The 23,442-nt window shown below is 36.9% G+C and overlaps 1 protein-coding gene across 1 annotated transcript in view; it reads left to right on the plus strand.

Annotated features, from left to right (window-relative positions):
• RAPH1 (Ras association (RalGDS/AF-6) and pleckstrin homology domains 1) overlaps positions 1-23,442 on the plus strand; it is a gene marked incomplete at its 3' end in the record, with an annotated part of 46,608 nt that overhangs the window by 14,988 nt on the left and 8,178 nt on the right. Inside the window, exons 6-10 of the mRNA XM_010169256.1 lie at positions 405-452; positions 7,075-7,149; positions 18,218-18,295; positions 19,673-19,832; positions 22,604-22,725. Of these exons, the coding sequence (XP_010167558.1) occupies positions 405-452; positions 7,075-7,149; positions 18,218-18,295; positions 19,673-19,832; positions 22,604-22,725 (483 nt within the window). The remainder of the gene's footprint in view (positions 1-404; positions 453-7,074; positions 7,150-18,217; positions 18,296-19,672; positions 19,833-22,603; positions 22,726-23,442) is intronic.

A 23,442-nucleotide genomic window follows, 5' to 3' on the forward strand; every position in this document is an offset into this window, starting at 1 on the left:
CTGTTTCAACAAAGGTAGAACAAGTGTGTTGTATGTGCTTGCAGATGTTTTACTGCAGTGTTTTTATCTGATATTATTGACTGTTTCCCCTCTTACTGTGGTTAAAAATATTCTTGTAGTCTATCTCCTTCTCCCTTCCCATAGGAAAGAGCCCGAATCTTCTCTTGTCTTCAAGTCATTGATCGTTTGTCCCTAAGAAATTTGAATGAGGGTCACTGCAACTTCTTAATCTGGTTTTGCTGCCTTTGCTTAAGTTAATTGTCATCACTGCTTCTTTTTCCCTCTTCTGAATGATAATAAAGCTTTTCTTTGTCCTTCCTCCCTTCCTCCTCTTCCCCTTTTGCATCCTTCCCTCCCCATTTTCCTATGTTTTTACTGTTTCTATGGCACATTACATCAATCAGTCCAAGCAGCCCATTAACTTTCCAGAAGAGGAAGCTGAATTGACTCCTGTAAGTTATTATGACATGTTTATATGGCTTCTATTTATGTCAATAGTTGTGTCAATTTGCCTGCAACACAAAAATCACATTAGTGACTCGAATTTAATTCATTAGTATCCCAACAGTGCAGTAAGGTACCTATGTGTATATCATTATAGTCAAGCTTTTTAGTCTTAAGTTGATCATTACCAATTTTCTAGTTATTGATTGGGCAAGGCTCTCTAAAATATACTTAACTTTTCTCCTGAAGCATGATTGCTCTTGGCAGTCATAGAATCATAGAATAGTTTAGGTTGGAAAAGACCTGTAAGATCGTTGAGTCCAACCATTAACCTAGCACTGCCAAGTCCACCTCTAAACCATATCCCTAGGTACTGCATCTATGCTTCTTTTAAATATCTTCAGGGACAGTGACTCAACCACTTCCATGGGCAGCCTGTTCCAATGCTTAACAACCCTTTTGGTGAAGAAATATGTCCTAATATCCAATCTAAACCTCTCCTGCCAAAACTTGAAGTTGTTTTGTCCTGTTCTATCGCTTGTTGCTTGGGAGAAGAGACCAAGACCCACCTCACTACAACCTCCTTTCAGTAGTTGTAGAGAATGATAAGGTCTCCCCTCGGCCTCCTTTTCTCAAGACTAAACAACCCCCATTGCAACAGAAAGCAGAAAATGGATTTTTTTTTTTTTTAATTGGATGTTTGTAATTTTATCTTGTGTGCTTTTACATATCCATGCGAATACATAAATCTCAAAGAGTTTGCAAAAAAAAATTTCAGGTCTCGTTTCCCATCTTTGTCCCTCTTTGGGACAAAATGACATAAATTGTTTCAACTGGTTTTAATTCTTGAGTTCTCTTTGAAAAACAATGGATTCCAATTTTTTAAGCTGGAGTCTAAAGAATTCAGTGTACTGATATAGTTAAAATGAAAGCTATTGTTGTTATCTTTTCAAAAAAGTTTGCAAGCATATAGCTATATTGGATGCTGCTTACTCAGTTTCCCTTGTTTTAGTTTGTTTCTTAGGGACAGGAGGAGACATTTAAAAAAGACTTTTGTAGTGTTTCTCAACTATTGTTAAATCCAGAATAGTGGCACAAGAGTGCCACCAACTGGTTTAATTAGATGTGTGTATTAATGTTAAATTATTTAAGAGTTCTGCAAGAAATGTTGCAAGATACTGATGTACACAAGTCCTCAGTGTCTTGTCATTGTCTTTTTTTTTTTTTTTGATGTACTGAAGTAAGTTATTCTGTTGTACATACCTTGATGAGTGATGTCTTTGAACCTACATTTGACTAGCAAGTTTTTCTATTTAACATATTTAAGGCACTAGAACAATAAGATAAAATACCTTAGAAGTTTGCTAGGTCATCTTTTTTGATATGAGTGTGTTTGTCAAGGTTTTGCAAAAATGTGTAAGTAGAATTGAAGAAATGAGGCAATGTATATACCACGTTCCCTGTGAACTGATGGCCTTCTACAGTTGCAAGGTGGGCTACACAGCCAGCACCCTTCCGAACCTAGCCAGACAGCTCAGCTTATCACCTCTGCTAAAAGGATCTTTATTTCTTAAAATCCGCCCATCAGTTACTGTCTGCAAAAAGTAATTCTAAAATGCTCATTAATTTTAGTTTATAAATCATACCAGATTTTGTTTGTTTTGGTTTTTTTTAAATTTTTTTTTAATCTAAGACCTGGGAACCTCAAGAATTAAAACAACCTGCTAAACTTTTCAAAAGGGAACTGGCAAGGATTATAGGGGAGAAAACCCTGAACTTTTGACCATGTAGAAGATTACTTGTCGTTTAGTGTAGTGCAGCCAATTATGTTCTGAAAATCTGAAAGGTATTTTTGTTTTCCTAGTGGTCCATCTGTTCTGTCATGTTTAGCAAACATGTTTTGTAGATGTAGGGCTGGTGATGGGTATAAAAATGTTTCAGCATTGAAAAAAACCTTTCTGGTATAAGCAGAGTAAGAGGAGTATTGTGTTGAATTCTCTGAAAACACTGTGAAATGCAATATTCAACAGCTGGTCCATGAACTTCTGGTATTTAGGCCTGAAGATAATGGATGTTACATTCCTGTCTTCAAAGAAAGGATATAGGAAATCTTTGAAGTCAAAAACGTAATTTGGAACAAGACTATATTCCATGTTTTTATAAAGGCTAGCTGTCTTTGAATGAACTACAAATGAAAACTATTTAATTTTTTTTGCCCTAACAGTATCTAGAACTTTTAAATGTTAATGTTAATTTTACTCAGATGTAGTTATCTATGTTGTGATTATCCATACCAGCTAAAATTTGTTATGGAGACATTAGTAGGCTTTTTTTGTTTGGTTGGTTGGGTTTTTTTGTTAGTTCTGGTATTTTGATCATCAGATGGCATTTTTAATGTAAAAATATTCCCGTAGTTTATACTTTTGTGAACAACTGTTTTGTCATCCCTTGGGAAAGGTATAAATTTTATTTTATAGAACATTAACGTTCTAATCAGCATATCTTTTCTAGTATTTTGGGGATTTTTTTAGTTACTATTTTTAACATCCATAGTTTTCAGTGTGACTTGGAATAATTGCTGCTTGGAGTTACAGTAGAAGCCAGTCCAAAACAGTCACCATTGCAATGTCTGCTTATACGTCTTGTATAAAATGAGTTAAAAACATAATTTTCATATTTTTTGTTAGTTTTCTTTTCACTATTTTTTCTCTGTACAGGTCTTTTGTAGTAAATTGAGATTCTCAAACTTGTTCAAAGTCTGTTCTGTATCATGAGGAAGCACTAAAACATAATTGAATAGCTTTTTGTGTATTGTGTAAAAATTGTTCCCAAAGAAGTGGTTTTGGCAGGAAAAGAAGTTACAAGTGTATTCAATACTTGATCATAGGCTTCGTATTTGCTTTTTTAGGGAAGGTAAAGTATCTTCTGAAGATTATAAATAAACAAACTTAGTGAGGTTCAGTCTTCAGCACTGCTAGTGTTATGGCCTGTCCAGTGTTACTGTTGTAAAGTCTTGTAGCATAGTTTATATTGTCAGATTTTTCACTTAAACAGTTTCTGTGGAAGTGCAAATTACATTATTTGATGATGTGACATGGAGAAAAAGTTCTTGTTGCCTCTTAAGAAACTTCTTAAAGCCCTATTATGTTTAGCTTCCTGGATGCTCATCAGGCTATGCTATTTTGAGTTCTTCCTGAGCAGTGGTAGTATTAGATTAACTGGGAATTCTAAGTGCAGTCTGACTCTGTATTAATAATTTAAAATATCCAAATATAAGTGCTGGTTTTAAAATTCTGTTATTGGCAGTGGTTTTATAGATCCCCTTTTAGTAGAAAATTTTAACATCTACTAATGCCTATTAAGTGATTTCTTTCTACAGATAGAAATAAGAAATAAGCTTTTTCATTTGCACTGCATTAGCATTCGTCTTTTTATGCAAAAACTTATGAAGAGGTATGGCTGTAACTGGTGGCTGATTTTTATTGAGAAAGCTATCCTATAAATACAAAATATAGCTTTAAAAAACCTTCTAGTAAAGAGTTATTAGCTGGCTTTGGACTGTGCTCACATTTCACTATTTGGGTTTGCCCCCTTAGTTAAGTGCTGGCCTAGAAATATGTGATCTTTTAAAGAATTTGGTAAATAAATTAGGCATCAAGTCTTTAACTCGGTGTTATTCATCTTGAATAAGCTTCACTGAATATGTTAGTGAATGCAGCTATTAAATAGTCTTCCAACACTGTTTCAACCTAGGTCTTGTATAACATGCTTACTACAAAGAACTGCACATTTTTACCTTCTCTGAAGCTTTTGTCAAATTTTGATACTTTCATGATGTTTCAAGCTACTTCTGCTTTCCAAGGATATTTTAATATTCTAGTTGTGTGACAATTTTTTAAAATGTTAAACTAAAAGTATCCATTATGAGAAATGATGGCCTTGTACTGTGGAAGCAGTCAACTTACTGCAACAGGATAGAAAAAAGCACAGCATTGGGGCTGGGTAGGGGAGACAGGACATGCTACTTTGTGTAATTGGAATTGTTTTTATATCCTGAATGAACCCAAGGCAGTGCACTGTGGGAGAGGCTTCTTTGTTGTCAGGGCAAGAGTGCTCGTCATTGTGACGAGAGCAGGTGGAAGGAGAACAGATGCTTTTCATAGTGGGAGACTAGAAATGTCTGCCTTGGAGTATTTAATGTTTTGGTTTTGTTTTCCTAGATTTCATTGGTGTTATTTTTAGTCTGAAAAAGCACTTGGGGCAGAAAAGTACGTTAATTTATTGGGAAAGATCAGACACTTATATTGTCAGAGCTTTGATATGTATTTGAACTCCAGAAGTAGAGAGCAAGAGTGGGCTATTTAGATCCTCTGTGTGGTCCAATGTGATTGTAGTATCTTAAGAAAAAATATTAATATTCCCCTGAACAATGGAATATTCCTAGCAGCCTGTATTAAAGGCAAACACATCTGTTCACATCAAGGCTTGATATTTGAGCTGAAGTCTTTCCTTTGAAATAGATTAAATGCTTTAAAACTGTGGATTGTGAGTAACCCGTCCTTGTTCTAAAATGAAATTTAATGTTTTTCTTTCTCTAATGGTTCATGCAGGTCATATATTTAAAAAATGTTAAGTGCACATAGTTGTTGTTTAGCTAAGCTATAATTCCTAGAACTTGGGCTTTCCTGTTGCTTTGCTGCTTCTGCTCGTTCTAACTTTTGGGTATCTGCAGTACTGCAGAATGTGTTGTGCAGTAGGAAGGAGCCATGCATAAAAGGTGTCAGTCAAAAAACTGTTGCCTTCCTGTTTCTAGACATGTCTCTCCAGCTCAGATTCACATAGGTAGCTGTCATCTCACTGTTTGTTCACATTTTACTGGCCAACATCTGTTCCCATGAAATACCATCATTCTTCATTTCCTCAGTAACTTGCCTGTGATTGTCTTTTTGCATATTTTGTTGCAAGTCTGGAAAGTAGTGTTAGCAAATTCCCCAGTGGTTATTTTTGTAAGAAATATATGGCATTCCCATTTCTGGATAGAAATTCCTTACTGAAGAAAAGTACTGTACTTAAATGTGAGATGGCAACAGCCAAAATGAGCAGTGATAGGAAGAAGGTTAAATTATCTGCCTCCAGCTTCTCTGTAGGAGAAATGGTCTCCATCAAATAGTATTTCCTTTACAGAGAGATTCAGTATCCCCTCTTTATCCTGACACTTTTGTGGACTGATAGGCTAAGTAGAGAAGGTGGCTAAACTCTTAAGGAGGAGCCTACAAATGTACTTTGTAATGTTCTTCCTACTGCAGTGCTCCAGTCATCAAGAAAAAGTGATCCATATTAGTTGGAGCCCATGATGTCTGACAAGAACTGTATCAAGAAACTCTTTAAAAGAATGTCATTGAACTTGTCTTTGGGGTTTTATGTATGTTTTTGAGCTTTGGATTGAACCAACCAATTTATTCCAGAATTTCTGTAGTATTACATTGTAATGACACCATTCTAAACTGACTTTGTGTGAAGTTAGAGCTTCTGTGTAGGAAAGGTTACAATTAAGTGTAAAAATGCACCTAGCAGAAATAATAAAAAGAGGATCAGTCTGCCTTGAATTTAAGCAAAGCTACATAATTTGCCAGCAATGTTAGCATCACCTCAGGCTAAGTAAATGAAGTGTGCTTTAAATGATAGCCTTTCTTAAGTATCATTGAAGTTGCTGGAAATCCTGTGTATGTAGAAAATGCAGAATGTATTAGTTCATTGGTCCCAAATGATATGATCATGTATATTGGGAACTCTAATCAGAGAATTCTGTGTGACTGCAAACAATGCATGAGACCTTTTAATTATACCAGGTCCTGCATCACAAAGCTCTTGTCATTGTCTGCTTGAGGTGTGAAAAATTTGTCACTAGGCAGCACTGCTGTACTTCTAAAACATACAATGTAGACACAGACAGTAGTTAATCTGCAGGCAGAAAAATCTTCATTCAGTCTGTAGCATAAGCTGTATTAGTGGCTGAGAACTAGATAGAGCTTGGGCTAGAGCCTAGGTTTTACTTCAGATGCTGTGTAGAGGCTTTTCTGAGCTGTAACTTTTAAAGCCTGCTAGAGATCCTTAATTACTCATCCCAGCATGTGACAGTCACATCAAGTAAACTCCACCTGCAGGAACTGTGTTCACCAAACTATTTGGTATTGCCTTGCATGAAGCTGTAGACACATATGTTTGTGTAATGGAAGTAGAATGTTTGGGTTTAGAAGACTGGACAGAATTTTGAAATGCATTGTAAGTGCATGTTTTCTTACTTTTATGGTTCTAAATGTCTTTAAAAATAAGTTGTCTCTTGCAGAAAAGAAACCAGTAGCAGGTAAGCAAAACTTTTCCTAATTCTATTGTATGACATTGTGTACAGGGGGAGATTAAAATAGTGTCTTCTATTAGGACAACTGCTTTTGTACTAGTGTGTTAGGCTCATAATATTTGGGAATGTTGACATTTTTATGGGAGGGAAATAAAGTGATGACATAAGGTTTTTTTCATTAAACTCTGCTTTATCTTCTGTAGTCAAGACACTATAAAATTACTATATTGACTTCTTTTGACTTATGTTATTTTTCTTTCTTTCTGTGCAAGCACTCCTATTTGGACAGGGAAACCTCCCTTCTTCTGAGAAACATTGCAGGAAAGCCTTCTCATTTGCTGACCAAGGTGATTCTTCTTCTTTCCACCTGTATGTGACTATTCTGTGTAGAAAGAATGCTTTTGGTGTGTGCTATGCTCCTCCCACCCTTGCCCTTTCCAGGAACTTGTGCATTTACTTGCATGTGTTTCCTGATTGTCCAAGGTGCTTTTAAAGGCTGAATTTTATTGGCTATTTCTGCAGATTTATCAAAGTGTTCAAGTTCTTGGCAAATACTTAATGTATTGTACCTGTCAGCAGGTGAAATGCCTTAGCTGAAAAGGAAATGTACTGAGCTAGAAGTTCTTTTGTTCCTATTCCCATTCACTTGTTTAAAAAAAATTGAAAAGATCACAACTGTGGAAAATATGTGGGAGTATTCAGTACTTTTTAAAAGCAGTAATATCCTTAAAATAAGTTCATTTTGATGTATTGAAGATAAACTGTAGTAAGTAATGGCTTTAAAAAAAAACCCAAAACCAAAACAAAAAAAAAGGCAAACCAAAAAACCCCAACATTTTGAATGGTGTCTTGATATAATACGGGGAGAATATCCTAGTGAGACAGTGGTCTAATGAGCCATATGTACAAATCCTGCTTAAAAACCAATTTTCTTTTCAGGAAAGTGGTCAGTAATGTACTAAGAGAGCACAAATTGCCATTCAGTTTAAGAATTGTATTTTCTATACATATTTCATTTTGAAACTAGAGTAGGAGGGATGGAACAAACTGTAAATCTCCTTGATAAAAAAACAAGCTGGGATGAAGAACATACAGCTTCATGTTGTTGACAAAACTCTGAATGTTTAGTAGCTGAGGTGTCAGATGTGTCTGGTGCTACTACCTACTACAAACCACTCCTTGGGTTATTTTTCTAAAATAGACCCTCTAGAGGAGAAACCTCAGGCAAACCTGAAGGGACAAAATGTACCTTGGAAACTTCAAAACAATAAGGATAATGTTTGCTGAGTGTAAGTAGTCTGTATTTTCCAATAAAAGTTTAGAACAAGTTTATTGCCTTTTCTTAAATACTTGCCATTCTTCTCAAAAAGCTCAGCGTGCTGCACCTTTACAACAGATTTTCAGACTGTCTTCTAGAGAAGTATAAACAGCCAAAACCAAGGAATTTTCTTCTCTTGTGATTGTTTTGCTTAAAATTTAAATCCGTACCTCTTTCCTTTCCCCCGTCAGCTCCTTGCCCCCGCACCCCCAACAAAGCAAACAGCCACCAAACCAGCAAACCTTGCTTGATTGCAAATAGATTAACAACGGCTGTGTCACAAACCAAAACCATAATTTTCCCTCTTTCATCTCCATGTGTTTTCATATCCTCTCTTTTGGTTATTTATATTCAGGACGAGTGTTGGTTAGCATATGCAACTTCAATTAAAAAAATGCATAAAATATTAAGTCTGTTGCATCATATGACCACGGACAACCTCATATCAGTGATTCTAATAAACTCCTGAAGTTAAATGTTTGGATTTATAAATCTTTGGCCTATTAGATTTTGTAGTCCTGTGAGTCAGGTGCTTTTGGTGAGCTTGCTGATGTTCTGAGGATAACGTTTGTTGTCATCTCAGTTTAGGACTGTATCAATATAGCTATACCCTCTGCTTTGGAATACTGAACACAGAGTCCTCGTGTGGATACTTACTGCCTCTCTTCTCACTGACCTCCTGCAGAGAGAAATATCTTTATTAAAATGATAAAATGGAAGTCTACTGCTTAGATCTCTTCAGCTTGCTGTAACATTAGATAAGCCCCAATATGAGAGGAGCAGTCCCAAGAAATGGGGCTTTTCCTTGCAATTGTAGCATGGTGCTAGATCAGTTAACTGTAGGATCATCTTGCAGCTGTATGCTGGTCTCTCTGGTGTGTCAACTATTTTTTTATTAATCATAGAATCATAGAATGGTTTGGATTGGAAGGGACCTCAAAGATCATCTACTTCCAATCCCCCCGCCTTCAGCAGGGACACCCTTCACTAGATCAGGTTGCTCAAAGCCTCATCCAGCCTGGTCTTAAACACTTCCAGGGAGGGGGCATCAACAGCTTCCTTGGGCAACCTGTTCCAGTGTCTGACCACCCTTACAGTAAAGAACTTTTTCCTAATATCTAATCTAAACCTGCCCTCTTTCAGTTTAAACCCATTTCCCCTTGTCTTGTCATGAACTGCCCTTATGAAAAGTCCCTCCCCAGCTTTCTTGTAGCCCCTTCAGGTATTGGAAGGCCGCTATGAGATCTTCCCGGAGCCTTCTCTTTTTCAGGCTGAACAGCCCCAACTCTTTCAGCCTGTCCTCATAGGAGAGGTGCTCCAGCCCTCGGATCATCCTGGTGGCCCTTCTCTGGACTTGTTCCAACTGGTCCATGTCTTTCTTGTGTTGGGGGCTCCAGAACTGGACGCAGTACTCCAGGTGGGGCCTTACAAGAGTGGAGTAGAGGGGCAGAGTTATTGTTTTATTGTTTCTTGTATTCTTCTCCTTCTTTAATCTGTCTGCCTCTTATGTTGAGACTGGAGACGCTTTGGGAAAATAACACCATTCTTGTCCTCTGTTAATAAAACTAATTGTAAAAATTCTGGTCATGGACTAGATTCCTTTTACATTACAACAGTACACAAACACAGTTCCTGTTGCAGCTTATGGCAGACCTCAGCACAGAAAATGATCTATTAATTGTGAGGGTCTCTTAATTTTCTCTTCATTTTCATAATTCTGTGTGTTATTGTTCACCCAACATTCGAACCTTTTTTTGAAAACAGAAGTGAAAGCATATCAGTGAAGTTATTGAATATTGAAAATAAAGCAATGTATCTTTAATGTCAAATCTGCAAGCTTTTTTTCCTATAGGGTTGAAATTAAGCAATCAAATGAATACTGAAAACTAAGCTTATGGATGTGAAATATAGAGTGCATGCATATAACTTTGAGAGTATTAAAATATATCCCAGTTTACAACAGGAAATAGAAATGTTCCTGAAACAGGAAAACTAAGTGTAACATACTGGATTTAGAAGTTACTATTTCTTCTACCATTCTGATGTATGTGAAGCTGAAACTACATTTGGGAAGCCAGATGGTGGTTTCATGATATAATGCTTCAGATATGTATGTCAGCATCTGGAGAAAAGGAATCAGGTTAGGCCCTCTCTTCCCAAATATCTCTTCTTGTTGACATGAAAGGCAAATATTCTTCTTATGGATGTTGATTCCCCTGGTTTATACATTTTGATTACTCCACGCTGTATTCCCGTCAGACCTTTGAATAAATCAGTTGTGAAGTTGACTTTGTGCATCTGACTCAGATATGCTTGTTCTTGAATGAAGCATCTCTTTGAGATTTTTTTTTTAATGCAGTTTGAAAATGAAGCAATTGATTCCTAATATGCAAACAAAGATCTGAAAACTCCAGCCTCCTACAGACAGTTTTTGAGGAAGTTGTGAAGGCCATACCTGGAAACCACAAAAAGGATGTAGGTGGTTAGTAGCAGGGTTTTGTGCAATGCTGAAAATTATTATATACATTTTTTATTCAACAAGCTGCTTTGTACTAGTCTGCTGTGATTATTGTGATGTTCCTGTGTAGTTTTAATGTCATCTTTATCTTGGAATTAATTTTAATAAGCTATTATGGACACACTGTTAGACAAACAGGCTATGTTCTCAAGTATGTGTTGTGTTCCGCAGATCAGTTGAGCTTCTTTTCTCCAGCTAAAACTCCTTACCAGTCAGTCTTAGTGCCTCATCTGTTTATCTTGTAGTCTTTATACTCTCAGACTTCCTTACTGCAGTTTCTAAGGCCTATTCTCCCTCCTGGTTTGGGTGTTGGTTTTTTTTTCCCTCTCCCCTTTCCTTCCCCTTTCCTACTTTTTCCTGGTCCCATTTCTAGTACCTTTTCTCCTATAACTATTTGCTTATGTAGCCCCATTGAGAAGCTGCGCCTGTTCAGAGGCAAGCAGGACAATAACCTAATGCAGGTAGATTCTTCAAGCGATAAAGAGCCAATTAAATACCTTGCAAATGTGTTGTGGGGTTTTTTTTTCTTCATTACAACTAGCTTTGTCAAATCTAGTTTGAGTATTCTTTCAGGGGCACAACAGAATGTATGTCCCTGCTGGATAAGATTCTATTCTGCCATACCCTGAAGCATACCTTCAAAATGCCACAAAGTCTAGCTGGAGGCCATTAACCAGTGATGCACCCCAGAGGCCAATACTGGGTCCAGTACTTTTCAACACCTTCATTAATGATATGGATGGTATGGCAAGCGCTAACCCTAATTTCTGTGTCAGACTTGGACTAAGTCCCCCACCTCTGACCCACACCAAAAATGACTCCTCAGCCCTGATCTCTCTGTTCCAGCTTGCCTTTGGCTGCCCCATTCCAGTTCCACTCTAGACACTCTCTTTTGGTCAGCTCATAACCTATAGACAAGCTAAGCCTCAGAAACAAGCTGTTGATGTATGGGATGGATAAGGAGACAGTGAGGTAGACTGAAAATGGGTTTATATAGGCTGGGCCCAGAGGGTGGTGATCAGTGGCACCAAGTCTATTTAGAGGGCAGTAACTAACAGTGTACCCCCGTGGGCAGTACTGGGTTTAGTCCTCTTTAACATCTTCACTACTGATCTGGATGATGCAGCAGAGAGCAAGTTTGCTGATGACACCAAACTGTCAGGAGGGGCTGTGATGCCAGAGTGTTGTGCTGCTATCCAGAGAGACCTTGACAGGCTGGAGAAATGAGTTGTCAGGAATCTCACAAAGTTCAGCAGAGGGAAATGTGAAGTTCTGCACCAAAGGAGGAACAGCCCTGCTGTACGCAAGTCCATGCTGGGGACCAGCCAACTGGAAAGCAGCTCACCAGGAAAGGACCTGGGGATCCTGGTGGACACCAAGTTGACAATGAGCCAGCAGTGTGCCCTTGCAACAAAGAAGGCTAATGGTATCTTAGGCTGCATTGGGAGTAGTGGTGCCAGCAGGTGGGTGAAGATGATCCTTCACCTCTGCTCAGCACTGATGGGGCCATGCCTGGAGTAATGTGTCCAATTCTGGGCTCCCCAGTACAAGAGAAATATGGGGCTACTGGAAAGAGTCCACCAAAGAGTCGCAAAGATGATTAAGGAACTGGAGTGTCTCTCCTGTGAGGAGAGACTGAGAGAGCTGGCACTGTTCAGCCTGGCAAAGAGAAGGCTTGAGGAGATTTCATCAGTGTGTACAAATATCTGCAGGGAGAGTGTAAGGAAGATGGGATGGACCCAGGCTCTTTTCAGTGGTGCCCAGTGACACAGACAGAGGTGATGAGCAGAAGTTGAAACACAGGAGGCTCTGAACATCAGGAAACACTTTTACAGTGAGAGTGACTGAGCACTGCCACAGGTTGCCCAGAGAGCTTGTGGAGCCTCCATCCATGGAGATACTCTAAATCTGAAGCACCTGGCTCTAGGTGACCCTGCTTGAGCAGGGGAGTTGGACAAGATGACCTCAGCCATTCTGTGAAAATTGGGAAAAACGGGTTTCCCACAGATAGAGGCATCCACTTTTTTTTTTTTTTTTTTTAAATATGGACAGACTTGTGTTTTTCTTCATTCTTTGAGGTTGCTGAGGTACTGGTTTTGCATCTTCTCTTCCTCAGCTTCAGTTTGAGATAGACACTAGCATCACAGTTTTCTTCTCAACTAGTTGGTTTAATGATACTACAAGCAAATAAAATTCTGATCTTGTTAAAGTTGCACAGAGGTTCTCCTTAATAAGAAGTACACTGTCAGGTTTGTCTGTGAAAATTATTTGCATCACACTTCTAGCATTAATGTTGCCAAATAGTATATGTTGTTGTAATAAGCAACTGCTATCTAGCTCTTGGCCTTCCATCTTTGACCTAATAGACTGTAAGGGAAAAGATCCCTTCTGTAGGAACTTGTGATAAGGGTCAGCATGACTTTCAGATGCATTTAAAATGTCACTGCTGCTTTCCAGTTTCCATTCAGAAGCCATCTTCTGTCTTGGAGTTAGGCTTCTAATATCAGAAAGTTTGTGAATGGTGCACAGAAGTAGAACAAAGGAAGAATTCGGCACTACCTCAGTGTAATGTCATTATTATATTTAAAGAGTTTTCAAGTGAATAATTCTCAGACAACCCCCAAAACAATACTACTTCTTTACATGCATTTCCGTATTTATTAACATAGTACAGTATGGTGACAGTAAGGCAGGAATGTGCCAGCGTATATAAAAAATCTGTATTAAGTTGGGAAGGAGGAAATGTGGAATGAGTCCACGTTATGGAGGATGGACCTCTCACCAGGAAAATGGCTTTTGTACACTCATGTTTAGTCAGCTTTGAAAGAGAATAATGTCTTGTTTCCCCTTCTGCTTTATTCAGATAAAGGTTATTCTGGGTTATTTTGAGAAGAAATGCAATAAAACATACGTTTTGAGAATGGTCATTAAATACTACTGTAGACACAAGTTCACTGTTTATAAATGGACTGGACAACCGTTGTCACACATAATTTTTTAGGGTAGGGGTATTCTGCGTGTCCTAATGAGTTTATCAAGAAATACAGAAGAACTGCTGTTAATATTCACTCATTTGGCTTTCCCCTTCCAGTGCTGATCACATACAGACTTGTTCTAGTGTTGGTTTTGGTTTGTTTCATTTTTAAATAATAAAACAACCAACAGAAAACAATTAATTAATGTGATTAATGTTCCGATTGATACACATTAACCATGGGGCTGATAAAGATGTCTTGAAGTTTTTGGGAATTAGGTAGAAATTGAGATATTAATATGGTGTTCTCAGACAACAGGAACCTCTGTTTCAGTAAAAACTCTGCAGGAAGGAGGGTACTTGCAAAACAGGTGGTTGCCTTTCTACCTGAGGCTAGAGTGTAGCTGGAAAAATAAATAGTGAATACCTGCTTCCAGTCCTTCTGCAGTTAATGCTACTTGTGTATGTAGTAACTTTCTTACCTGCGTTCAGAGAAAAATTTCAGATGTTAAACATAAAAGAAATTTCTTCTTTTATGCATCTTGTGATCTGTGTATCTACCCTGCTAACCTAAGTGAAATGTGGACTCTGTTACTTACCTGTTACTTAATTACTAGCTTTCCTAGATACTATAAACTTTCCTGAGTGATTTTTTTTCCTCCCCCTTATTTTCCATTCTGCCTGCGATCTCTGTAAAAGGGTTCAGTTAATGACACTTTAAAAATGTACAATGAAACAAAAAATAAAACCTCAACCTAGAAATATGAGACAAAGTAATTTGGGCAAGGTCAGCTCTGTTATAGCACACATCTTGCATATTTAGTGTTAAAACACAACTGGAATATCTTTAACTGCACATTTAACTGGAAACCAGGGCAGGAGACTGTTATTATATTAAGGAAATCTTTACTTTAGATTTTTTGTGGTTATTCTTTCTAATATTCCAGTATAGGCTGGAATATTGAAAACTGAATTCTGGTATACAAAGAAAAATTCATTAACTTAAGGACATTGCATTGCAGAGCTGTACTCTTTCAATTTTAGTTCACAATATGTTAGGATATTTTGGATTAACAATTTTTTAACATAAGTATGTTGCCACACATTCTTTAAATCAGGTGTGATGTTTTCCATATCCAAAAGTAATCTCAGCTCAAAGTTTTGAAATGCAAGTATAGTAACATCCCCGAAGTCACCCCATTAAAGTAAGGAATTCATGTTGCAGTTTTATGGTGATATGTACTACTACTAAAAGAGAGCGTCCTTTTCCTGTCAGAGGTGGAAATGACACTCCTTTATGTTTTGTGTTTTTCACGTAGTGGGTATACGTATGTATCTCCTTTGTGCTTTCCCATAGCATGTGTGTGACTGTAAAGGAGTGGATTCTGCTGAGTCTTTCTGCTGTGTTAATTGCCAACCAGATCAGCTCCCTGACTGAGCTGTCTGTGTGGCCACAGCAGCACTGTGACTGCTATAATGGAGAAGGAGTGCTGTGTGAGGAGGCAGGTGTATCAGCCACATCAGGGATTTACACTGGTATATGCCACTTGGGAAACCATGGACTGGGCAGCAGTTCTGCCATTTATGTGCATGTTTATGACCCTTTGGCAACCTAACTCACTTCAGTATTTCTGGAAGGATTTATTAGCAAGGGGTAAACAAATACCTAAGTTAAACATGGTTCAACTGTATGTCCTGGGCTTGTTAGTTTGTGTTGTCGAATAGTTTGCAGTTGCACTCAGGTATTTTTGCCACCTGTCACCTTTCCCCATGTGCAATGAAAAATGCTGTTAGCTTGGTACAAGCTGATGGATTGCACATGCTTCCTCCCATTGAGGGGTTGTCTTGGTTCCACATACAGGGGAGGAGAGAGCCTGTGTTTGTGTCTGAGTGCGGTTTTGGGGTGGCTTTGATGGGAAGGGGATGTGGATGGCTGTTTTCTTGGACCATTAGGAGAGAAACTGAATAAATTGTTGTGAGTTTTGAAGAATTCTGTAGTTATTAAATTATTAAGTAATCAAAATAGATAGTTCCTCCACCTTCTCCAGTGAAATGTTGTCACATCATCAACGATGCAGCTGTCCTGAGCACTAAATATAAAGCAAAACTTGAATAACTTAAAATCCTTGACTACTATGTGCTTTCAGAAATTTCTGATTCTTGCTTCCTTTTCCTCTGTGTATTTCCAGTGAGTAGATTCAGACCTCTTTTTATAATTTGTTGCTAGTTGAAACTAGTTCTTGTTTTTATAATCATATTCTGGTTTTTGTTTAAATTTAAATTGACTTTGTTAAACTCCGGTAAGGTATAAGAAATCCTGATCTCTTGACCCACATTAAAATTGAGTGGGAAATGAAAAGTAATTAGTAGGTGTTAAAATAGTAAATTCTCTAAATCTTTTTTTGCTCTACATATTTGTTTTTAAAAGCATTTTGGGGAATGATGTATTATAAACTTTGACATCAACAAAGATATTTTAGCTGTGTTGGCGCAGGTAAATGAGAGTCTCTCACTTGATTCCTTGTTGCTTACTGTCTTGTTGCTGCCTGTGTGCTGTGGCTGTGAAGTGCTCCTGCTGGGGTTTGCTGTAGATAGTTGCATTGCACAGGTGTACAGTGAAATGCGGTGGAAAATTGCGCTACTTGACTTCAGTGAAGAGCAAAACCAAATGTTCTCTCAACCTTTGTACAGTAATAAAGGTTTATATTTGAGTTAATGAACAGCTTTTATAAACCATAAATTACAGTTTCTCCAAATATTTGACAAAATAAGTTTTGTGCTCTTGCTGATTTACTAATGCACAGGTGCATTGCATCACTTTTAGAAACTTAAAAAGTATTTAAAGCTTTGTTTTTTAGTAATAACTTATTTCTACAGATTGAAATAGTTAATGGTAAGGAAGAGGAAGAATATTTTAGAATTCTAGGTGTCTTTTACATTTACATGATTCGAGGTATTATGGCACTGTTTGTTTTTAACAGAATGCTAATCTGATTTAACCCTTCTAAGCTATATGATACTATTGTTATGGTGAATAAAAAGCCATCGTTCCTTGTAGACTAATAAAAAACCTATGTCCCTAGGTAATTGAGTTCCCAGATAACGTTTCAAGCTTGCATTATCTCTGCTCGTGTCAACTTACTGGTTTCTTTTATTGAAAAGAATTATGTTTCTCATAAGGTAGCCTGTTATCCTGTCTAGCTGATGTGTTTTTTGGTGCATAGTATGATCACAGGTATGAGGGAGCAAAAGCTGCTAAGTACAATAAGTAGCATAGGGAATGCCCCTTAGCATCTGATAGGAATATTAGTAATTCACTGAGAGTGGAAAACTCAAAATCTGTGAATTTCCAGGTAGCTGAATCTTGACTTTTATAAGAAAAGCAACCATCTAAATGCATGGTAAAGAAAACATGAATTGTATTCATGCAGGGAAACAATGCAGAACTAAGTGTCCCTGGCATTACTGAGTGTTTTTGTGATGGGCTGTGCTACTTTTGATCTGAGAAAAGTCTTTATTTTTTCTTTTCTAAGGACATTTAATATTTTGGAGTGGATTTGTTTTTTATGTAATATGTTTTATTTATTTTTCTAGAGATTATAAAATAATTATGATGTTTTTAGATATTAGCCACAATAAACATCCACAGTTTGAGATTTCTAAAATCTGAAACCTGCATATAGCATCTTAAAAAGAGAGGTTACTTGTTTATCTGCATATTTCAAATCCACTTCCAGCAGACATATCAATAATCTCCAGAAATTAAAAAGCATTATTACTAGTCTTCAAATATACAGATTTCTTTAGCATCAGCAGATAGACTAGATTTAAATTATCTGGATTTTTAGTGGATTTCCAGTTGTAACAAAAATAGATTACTTAGAAGAGCATCAAATAAAAGAATGTTCGTTTGCTTTGTGTGTCTTAAAAAACTTAAAGCGAGGAGATATATAGCTTGGATTTAGTAAAGATAAAGGGGAGTGTTCAAGCTACTTACTTATTGCAAATGGATTTAATAGTTTAAAATCTTCCAAACCAATGCATGTAGTGTGGAATCCTATTTATAGGATTTGTTTTCCATACTTTCTGTGTGCTGTTAAATTCTGATACTTCTCAGTGTTCTATTTGTGTTTCGTGTTCAGCAACCAAAGATTTGTTGAGTGTACTCAGTTGTACACTCTTGTTGAACATATGTTGTCCAATACACTGTCCGATACACTGTCAATACATGATATTATAAAATATTTGGTAGCAATGCACAAGGCCACTTACAATACGGAAGAACAGAGGAATGCCAAAAGTATCCCTACAAAATATATACTCCCAGTACGTTCCTTTGGAGATAGTGACAGTTGTATTTCTACATATTAGAGATACATATATGCACACACACACACATACTACATGCACATATATATATATGTAGTAACACTTTTTGTTTTCAAAATAATAGTCTCATCATCACTAAGAATTATTTGAGGATTTATAGGTGGGTAAATCAGAGTTTCATTTCACATTTTAAACCATGGCAACCTCAAAATTAAATCCACTAAAACAAGACTGAAGTTTGTGTTAACTGGAATTCTGTGTGTTTTGTCTGCCTAGGAGGAACAGGCTGCTAAACTCAAAGCTGAGAAGATTAGGGTTGCGTTAGAGAAGATTAAAGAGGCACAAGTGAAAAAGGTAAGTTATTTATACTGGTTTATAGGATCTTTATTTTATACTTATATACCTGGAACATGCAGGCAAAATTCTTCTCATTTGTGTCTGCTACCATTAAGTTACCCTAAATAAAATAGGAACACTGTAGTCTTCTGATCTTGAGTGATAATGTAGTTTCTCATCTAGACTGCACCTAATCAAGAAGATCCTAGCATATGGAATAACATTATGTTTTTCTTAAGGAATAGCTTATTTTGGAGCTAGTGCACATTGAGAAGACTTTGTCAACTTCCACCCAGAGCTGAAATGAAGGTCCACCCTCCTGAAATGGTCTTTGTATATTAAGCAGTCACACATTTAAAATTTGGGTCTGTTTTCATTACAGACCCCTCCACATTATGCATAGCAGGATTTTCCAGTGATAAATGAAATACAAGCATTTCCAGTGATAAATGAAATACAAGCATTCCATACTACTGCAGGCAGGGTTTTCCAAGTGGATAAAGTCTACTGACATTACTTGGTGCACTATCAAAGAACATAGAGTGTTCCCTTGAAATTTAGCATTCTTATTTTACATTTGGAGTTTTTTAGTATCTTAAAATGCCTTTTACATTTAGTGATTATATATCAAAAGCCAAAAAACTGTCCTGGCTGGAAGACGGAAACTAACAAGCCAACCAGTGTATTACAACTAGTATGTTTTTACTTTTCCAGCTGTTAAAGGTGTTAAAAAGGAAGCATAATGACTGGCAAGAAGAATCTGTTGTCTTAAGTTTTTTGATTGGTTAAAAAAATGGCTGCATTTTTCCTTCTGGACAGTGACCTCTTTAAAATGCCTAGAAAAAACCATTGTGATTTAAAAGCAGATCTCTTTTGCTTCATACTCCCCAGAAGAAGAAGCTTTAGTATAGGTATATAGTTTACATAATCAGCATTTTTAGAAAATGTGGAGAAAGCGGGCAGAAAGCTTGATTGCAAATATGAAAAATTCTAATTCCTTATAAAGCTGTGCAGAACTTTATACATTGTTCCACCTAGATACATGAGAAAAATTGTCACAAAGGCAATTTATTAATCATAACAGGACACTTTATCAAGAGGGATTTTTTTTCCCTCCTTAACACACATCTAAAGCACATTATAATGGTATTGGGAAGACCTTTGTATTTACTCTCTTATGCTGAAGAACAGTATCTTGTTGAGTGTCCGTGATATAAATATCTAACCATCATTTATGGCTTTTTATATTTTGAGGGAGTGTTTTGATTGAACTTAATATTTTATGCTGTTTTAACAAAATCCTAGAAAAAGAAACAAGGTCTTAAAAACCATGGTTTTATTTGAAATATGGGAAATTAATCCTTCTTCTTTTTTTCCTAATTTTCTGCTTAATAGTTGGTAATCAGAGTCCATATGTCTGATGACAGCTCAAAAACAATGATGGTGGATGAGAGGCAGACAGTGAGACAAGTATTAGACAATCTGATGGACAAATCACATTGCGGTTACAGTTTAGACTGGTCATTGGTAGAAACCATCTCTGAATTGCAAATGGGTAAGTAATAACTGTAAACATATAATTCTGCAACATTTTACCAATGAGAATAGTATGAATAAGTAACCTTATTAGATCTGCAATAGTTTCATGTTTTTATCACGGAAAAATCTCTGTGTAGTAGGTAGAAGGGTCCTGAGCCAAAGGCTCAACTAGAGGTCTTTCCCATCCTAGATTTGCTTTCATAAGATACTTCCATTCACTGTGTAGCTTGGAAAGAATAAAGGAAAAAAATACTGGAAAAAATATTTTCAACTTCTGTTAGAAACAAAGGGCTAGGCTTCAGGCAGAAAGATAAACTGATATTTATCCAAATTAACAGTGTGACTGAATTAAGATTATTTTGAAATGAAACCAGGGTTAACAAATCTTTCTTGTTGGGTGTTTTGCAAGTATAGGCATGCCCTACTGTATGAGCTCAGTGACATACTGGGAATGACAGAATTTGAGTGCCATATTGAAAGAGTTTCAAGCTCAAAAGCAAGATCTATTACAATTACAGGATTTTAAATTCAGACTACAACATGATAAACCTAAGAAAGATGCAAGAGTGTAGAATTCAGTTTCCTGTTTCATTTTTCGGTTTGGATTTCCTTGATCCTTGGTAGGGCAACTGTTAGATAGTTCTTAATAGATTTAATATATGTGTTTCTTTAAAGACAATCCAAAATGCAGCCTGATTCATATATTTTATACTGGAACTTAAAAAACAGATGAAAAAAATTATTACAACAAAGCCCTCACCCTATGTACTCTTGTGTTATTTTGGCAGTGGTTCTTCTTTTGAAACGTTTTTCCTGGCAATGCCTATGTAAGAGGAAGGAACTCCTTTTTTGTAGTATTTTCCTTGAGTAAGACACAGAAGACCTAAGTGTCTTCCCAGTGTATTTTACCACGTTGTCTTGTCAGTTGATTGCTCATTAATTGTGCAGTTCAATAAAAAGCAGTGAATGCTTTAAGCTAGCAAACAGCAGAGAAAGACATGAGGCTTCTGGAGTTCCTGATTGTCTTTGCATTTTATGTGGCCTGCTTCAAATGTATGTGGTTAACTAGCATTTGAGAAGTCTGGTTTAGGTACATGTACCTGAAGTGAAAGGCCACCTATTACTATCTAATGGTTTAACCAGAAGCTTTGTGTATACTTTCAGAAGAACTCAGTGATATTATTTCCAGAATGCAGAATGAAATGCTTTGCCCAGTTTTACCCTGCAAGTTTGTAACAGAAACAACTCTGGAAGGTTTCTTTTGGTTGGGACAAAAGCTGGGAGTTTTTTGGTTTTGATATTTTTTTTTTTTTGTTGGAGCAAAATACATCTATGAAGCATCTGTGAGTTACGTTTTAGTTTTGGAGAGTATGCTTAATGATAGAAGCATTGCATTATGTATAGCTTTACATACTATAAGTACATATACACTCAGTGAATAAGTTGTTTTGTGGTTGAGTTCAGTTATTGTTCTTCTTGTAATAACAGTTGATATGTTTTGAACGCTATTCAGTTCCACTAATGAGGCTGCAGTGATATCTAAGCTTTTGTGTCACAGTCCTCTGGAGTTTTCTTGCTTTGTTCTTATTATGTAACACCTTTTTTACTTTCTTGGAAAGCAGTATTGCCCTGATGCTGATAGAGCTTGATGGAAGTATGGATTGTAACTCAAAAGCTTCTTAGAAACGTCTCACGGAGACCTCAGTAGTGCTCTGCTGTTCTCAAATGTGAATTCATTCCCTACAGATGACATTTTGTTGCATTCACTCTGCTTGGTATTCTTAATTACCAAAGATGTTGAGATGTCATCTGTCATCTCGGTCTTCATTAGTGATAGCTCCTAGGTCTTGATGTGATCAGTGCCATATAACCTCTGTAAAAATTTGGTGAATTGATTTTGTGGGGAAAAAAAATATTCTGCTTTCAGATGCAATTGAAAGGTAAAGCAAGTCCCAGAGGATTCTGAAAGAAATAATTTGCTGAAATGCCACTGTGTGACCTATGTGAAGAGGGAACAAATTGTAGAAAGCAAGGTTTTACTTCAGTGTCTTTGAAAGGAGGAGAAAATTGGTCTAGTGATTTACCAAAGATGTATTGTTCCTTATTTATTTTAGAATAAGGGTTTTTAGATACTTCTCTACCATTTCAGTAAATTTTCCTTTTTTTTTCTTCCTCTCTTCTCTTTTACCTTTTTTTTAGTGTGTTGTACTAGTGGTAAGTATTTCAACAGAGAGTCAAAGCTCAGAGTTCTCAGAAGCCATTGTTGATACAAAGCATTTTGTTTTCCCTCCAATCATTTTCTATTACTTTTTGTGATACTTTACAAGTGACTTAGTGCTTGGGGATATAGAGGCAAATTTTATGCTGAAAAATCTGCCTAATAAATTATTCCAGGGATTGTGTGGACCAGAGTCCATATAAATGTGATAACCTTATTTTACTCATAACATTTGAAATGTCGTCATCTGAGTCTTCTCTGTTCATGTGGGATGGTAGACCTTGTCAGGTAAAAAAAAAGAAAAACACTTCCTATATTGATGGAACTATAAGCCTGAAGAGATGGTAGTGAGAGTGTTGAGTAAATGTATGTGTAAAACTAAACGAGACATGCCTGAAAGTTGACTGAGTTCTTTTAGCTTCCTAGTGTAAACTTCTTCCCCATTTTAATAGACCTTGAGCTCTATTTTCTCTATGTATACACCTTGTCTCCCAGATATGACTACAGAATAGTTTCTATCACAAAATGTGACAGATTCAAATGTATTTGCTCTCTTGTTATTGCTGCAGAAAGGATCTTTGAAGATCATGAAAATTTAGTTGAAAATCTTCTGAACTGGACAAGAGATAGTCAAAACAAACTAATGTTCGTGGAACGTATAGAGAAATATGCACTTTTCAAGAATCCCCAGGTAAGCCTGAGATTCATGTGAAATGCATGTGTGTGTGCAAGCATGCATGCCTGTTTGCAGTTACTTACTTTTTTGGTAGCATTTATCTCCATACTTTTATTGTGATGCTTGTCTATATATAAAATGCCAGGCAACTTTACATTTCGGCACCGTGTACATCCGCATTGTGGTTGGCACAAAATCAAGTCCCTAGCAGAAAACATGATCTGAAGCAATCTGTTGGGCACTGTGTTTGTAGGTAATTTTAATGGAGATGAAGGCAAGCAGTTTCATGGCATTTATACCAACACTCAGTGCTGTTCAAATATGTAAATATGCAAGAAAGGTCTTGGCAGATATTGCTAATAGTAATGCCTTTCCACTGTGCGTTCGTATGTTGCTGGCAAGAATGGGAAAAGAAAATCTAAGAGAATAGCTACTCCACGGTCAAATGGGAAGTGAAGAGAGCACGTGTCCTTCCCTGTAGAAGCTGGCACCTGTCTGTTCCCCTGTGTTTTCTGTTCCCTGGCTAGGAAACCAAAGGACCCTCTTCTCTCAAATGGCCTCAAAGGCCTTTCTTCTCTCAAATGGTAGCCACAGATTTGATATCCAGCAGCAGTTCAGTATTGTAAGGGAGTGGAGGAAAATAAACAGAAAAGCAGAAGGTGGCTCTTTGAAGAATTTGAATTGAAAAGAACTTCATATAGTATCACTTGATCTCTTAACTCTTGCCTACCC

Source organism: Antrostomus carolinensis, unplaced genomic scaffold (assembly GCF_000700745.2).
Source record: "Antrostomus carolinensis isolate BGI_N321 unplaced genomic scaffold, ASM70074v2 scaffold1196, whole genome shotgun sequence".
Classification (NCBI taxonomy): domain Eukaryota; kingdom Metazoa; phylum Chordata; class Aves; order Caprimulgiformes; family Caprimulgidae; genus Antrostomus; species Antrostomus carolinensis.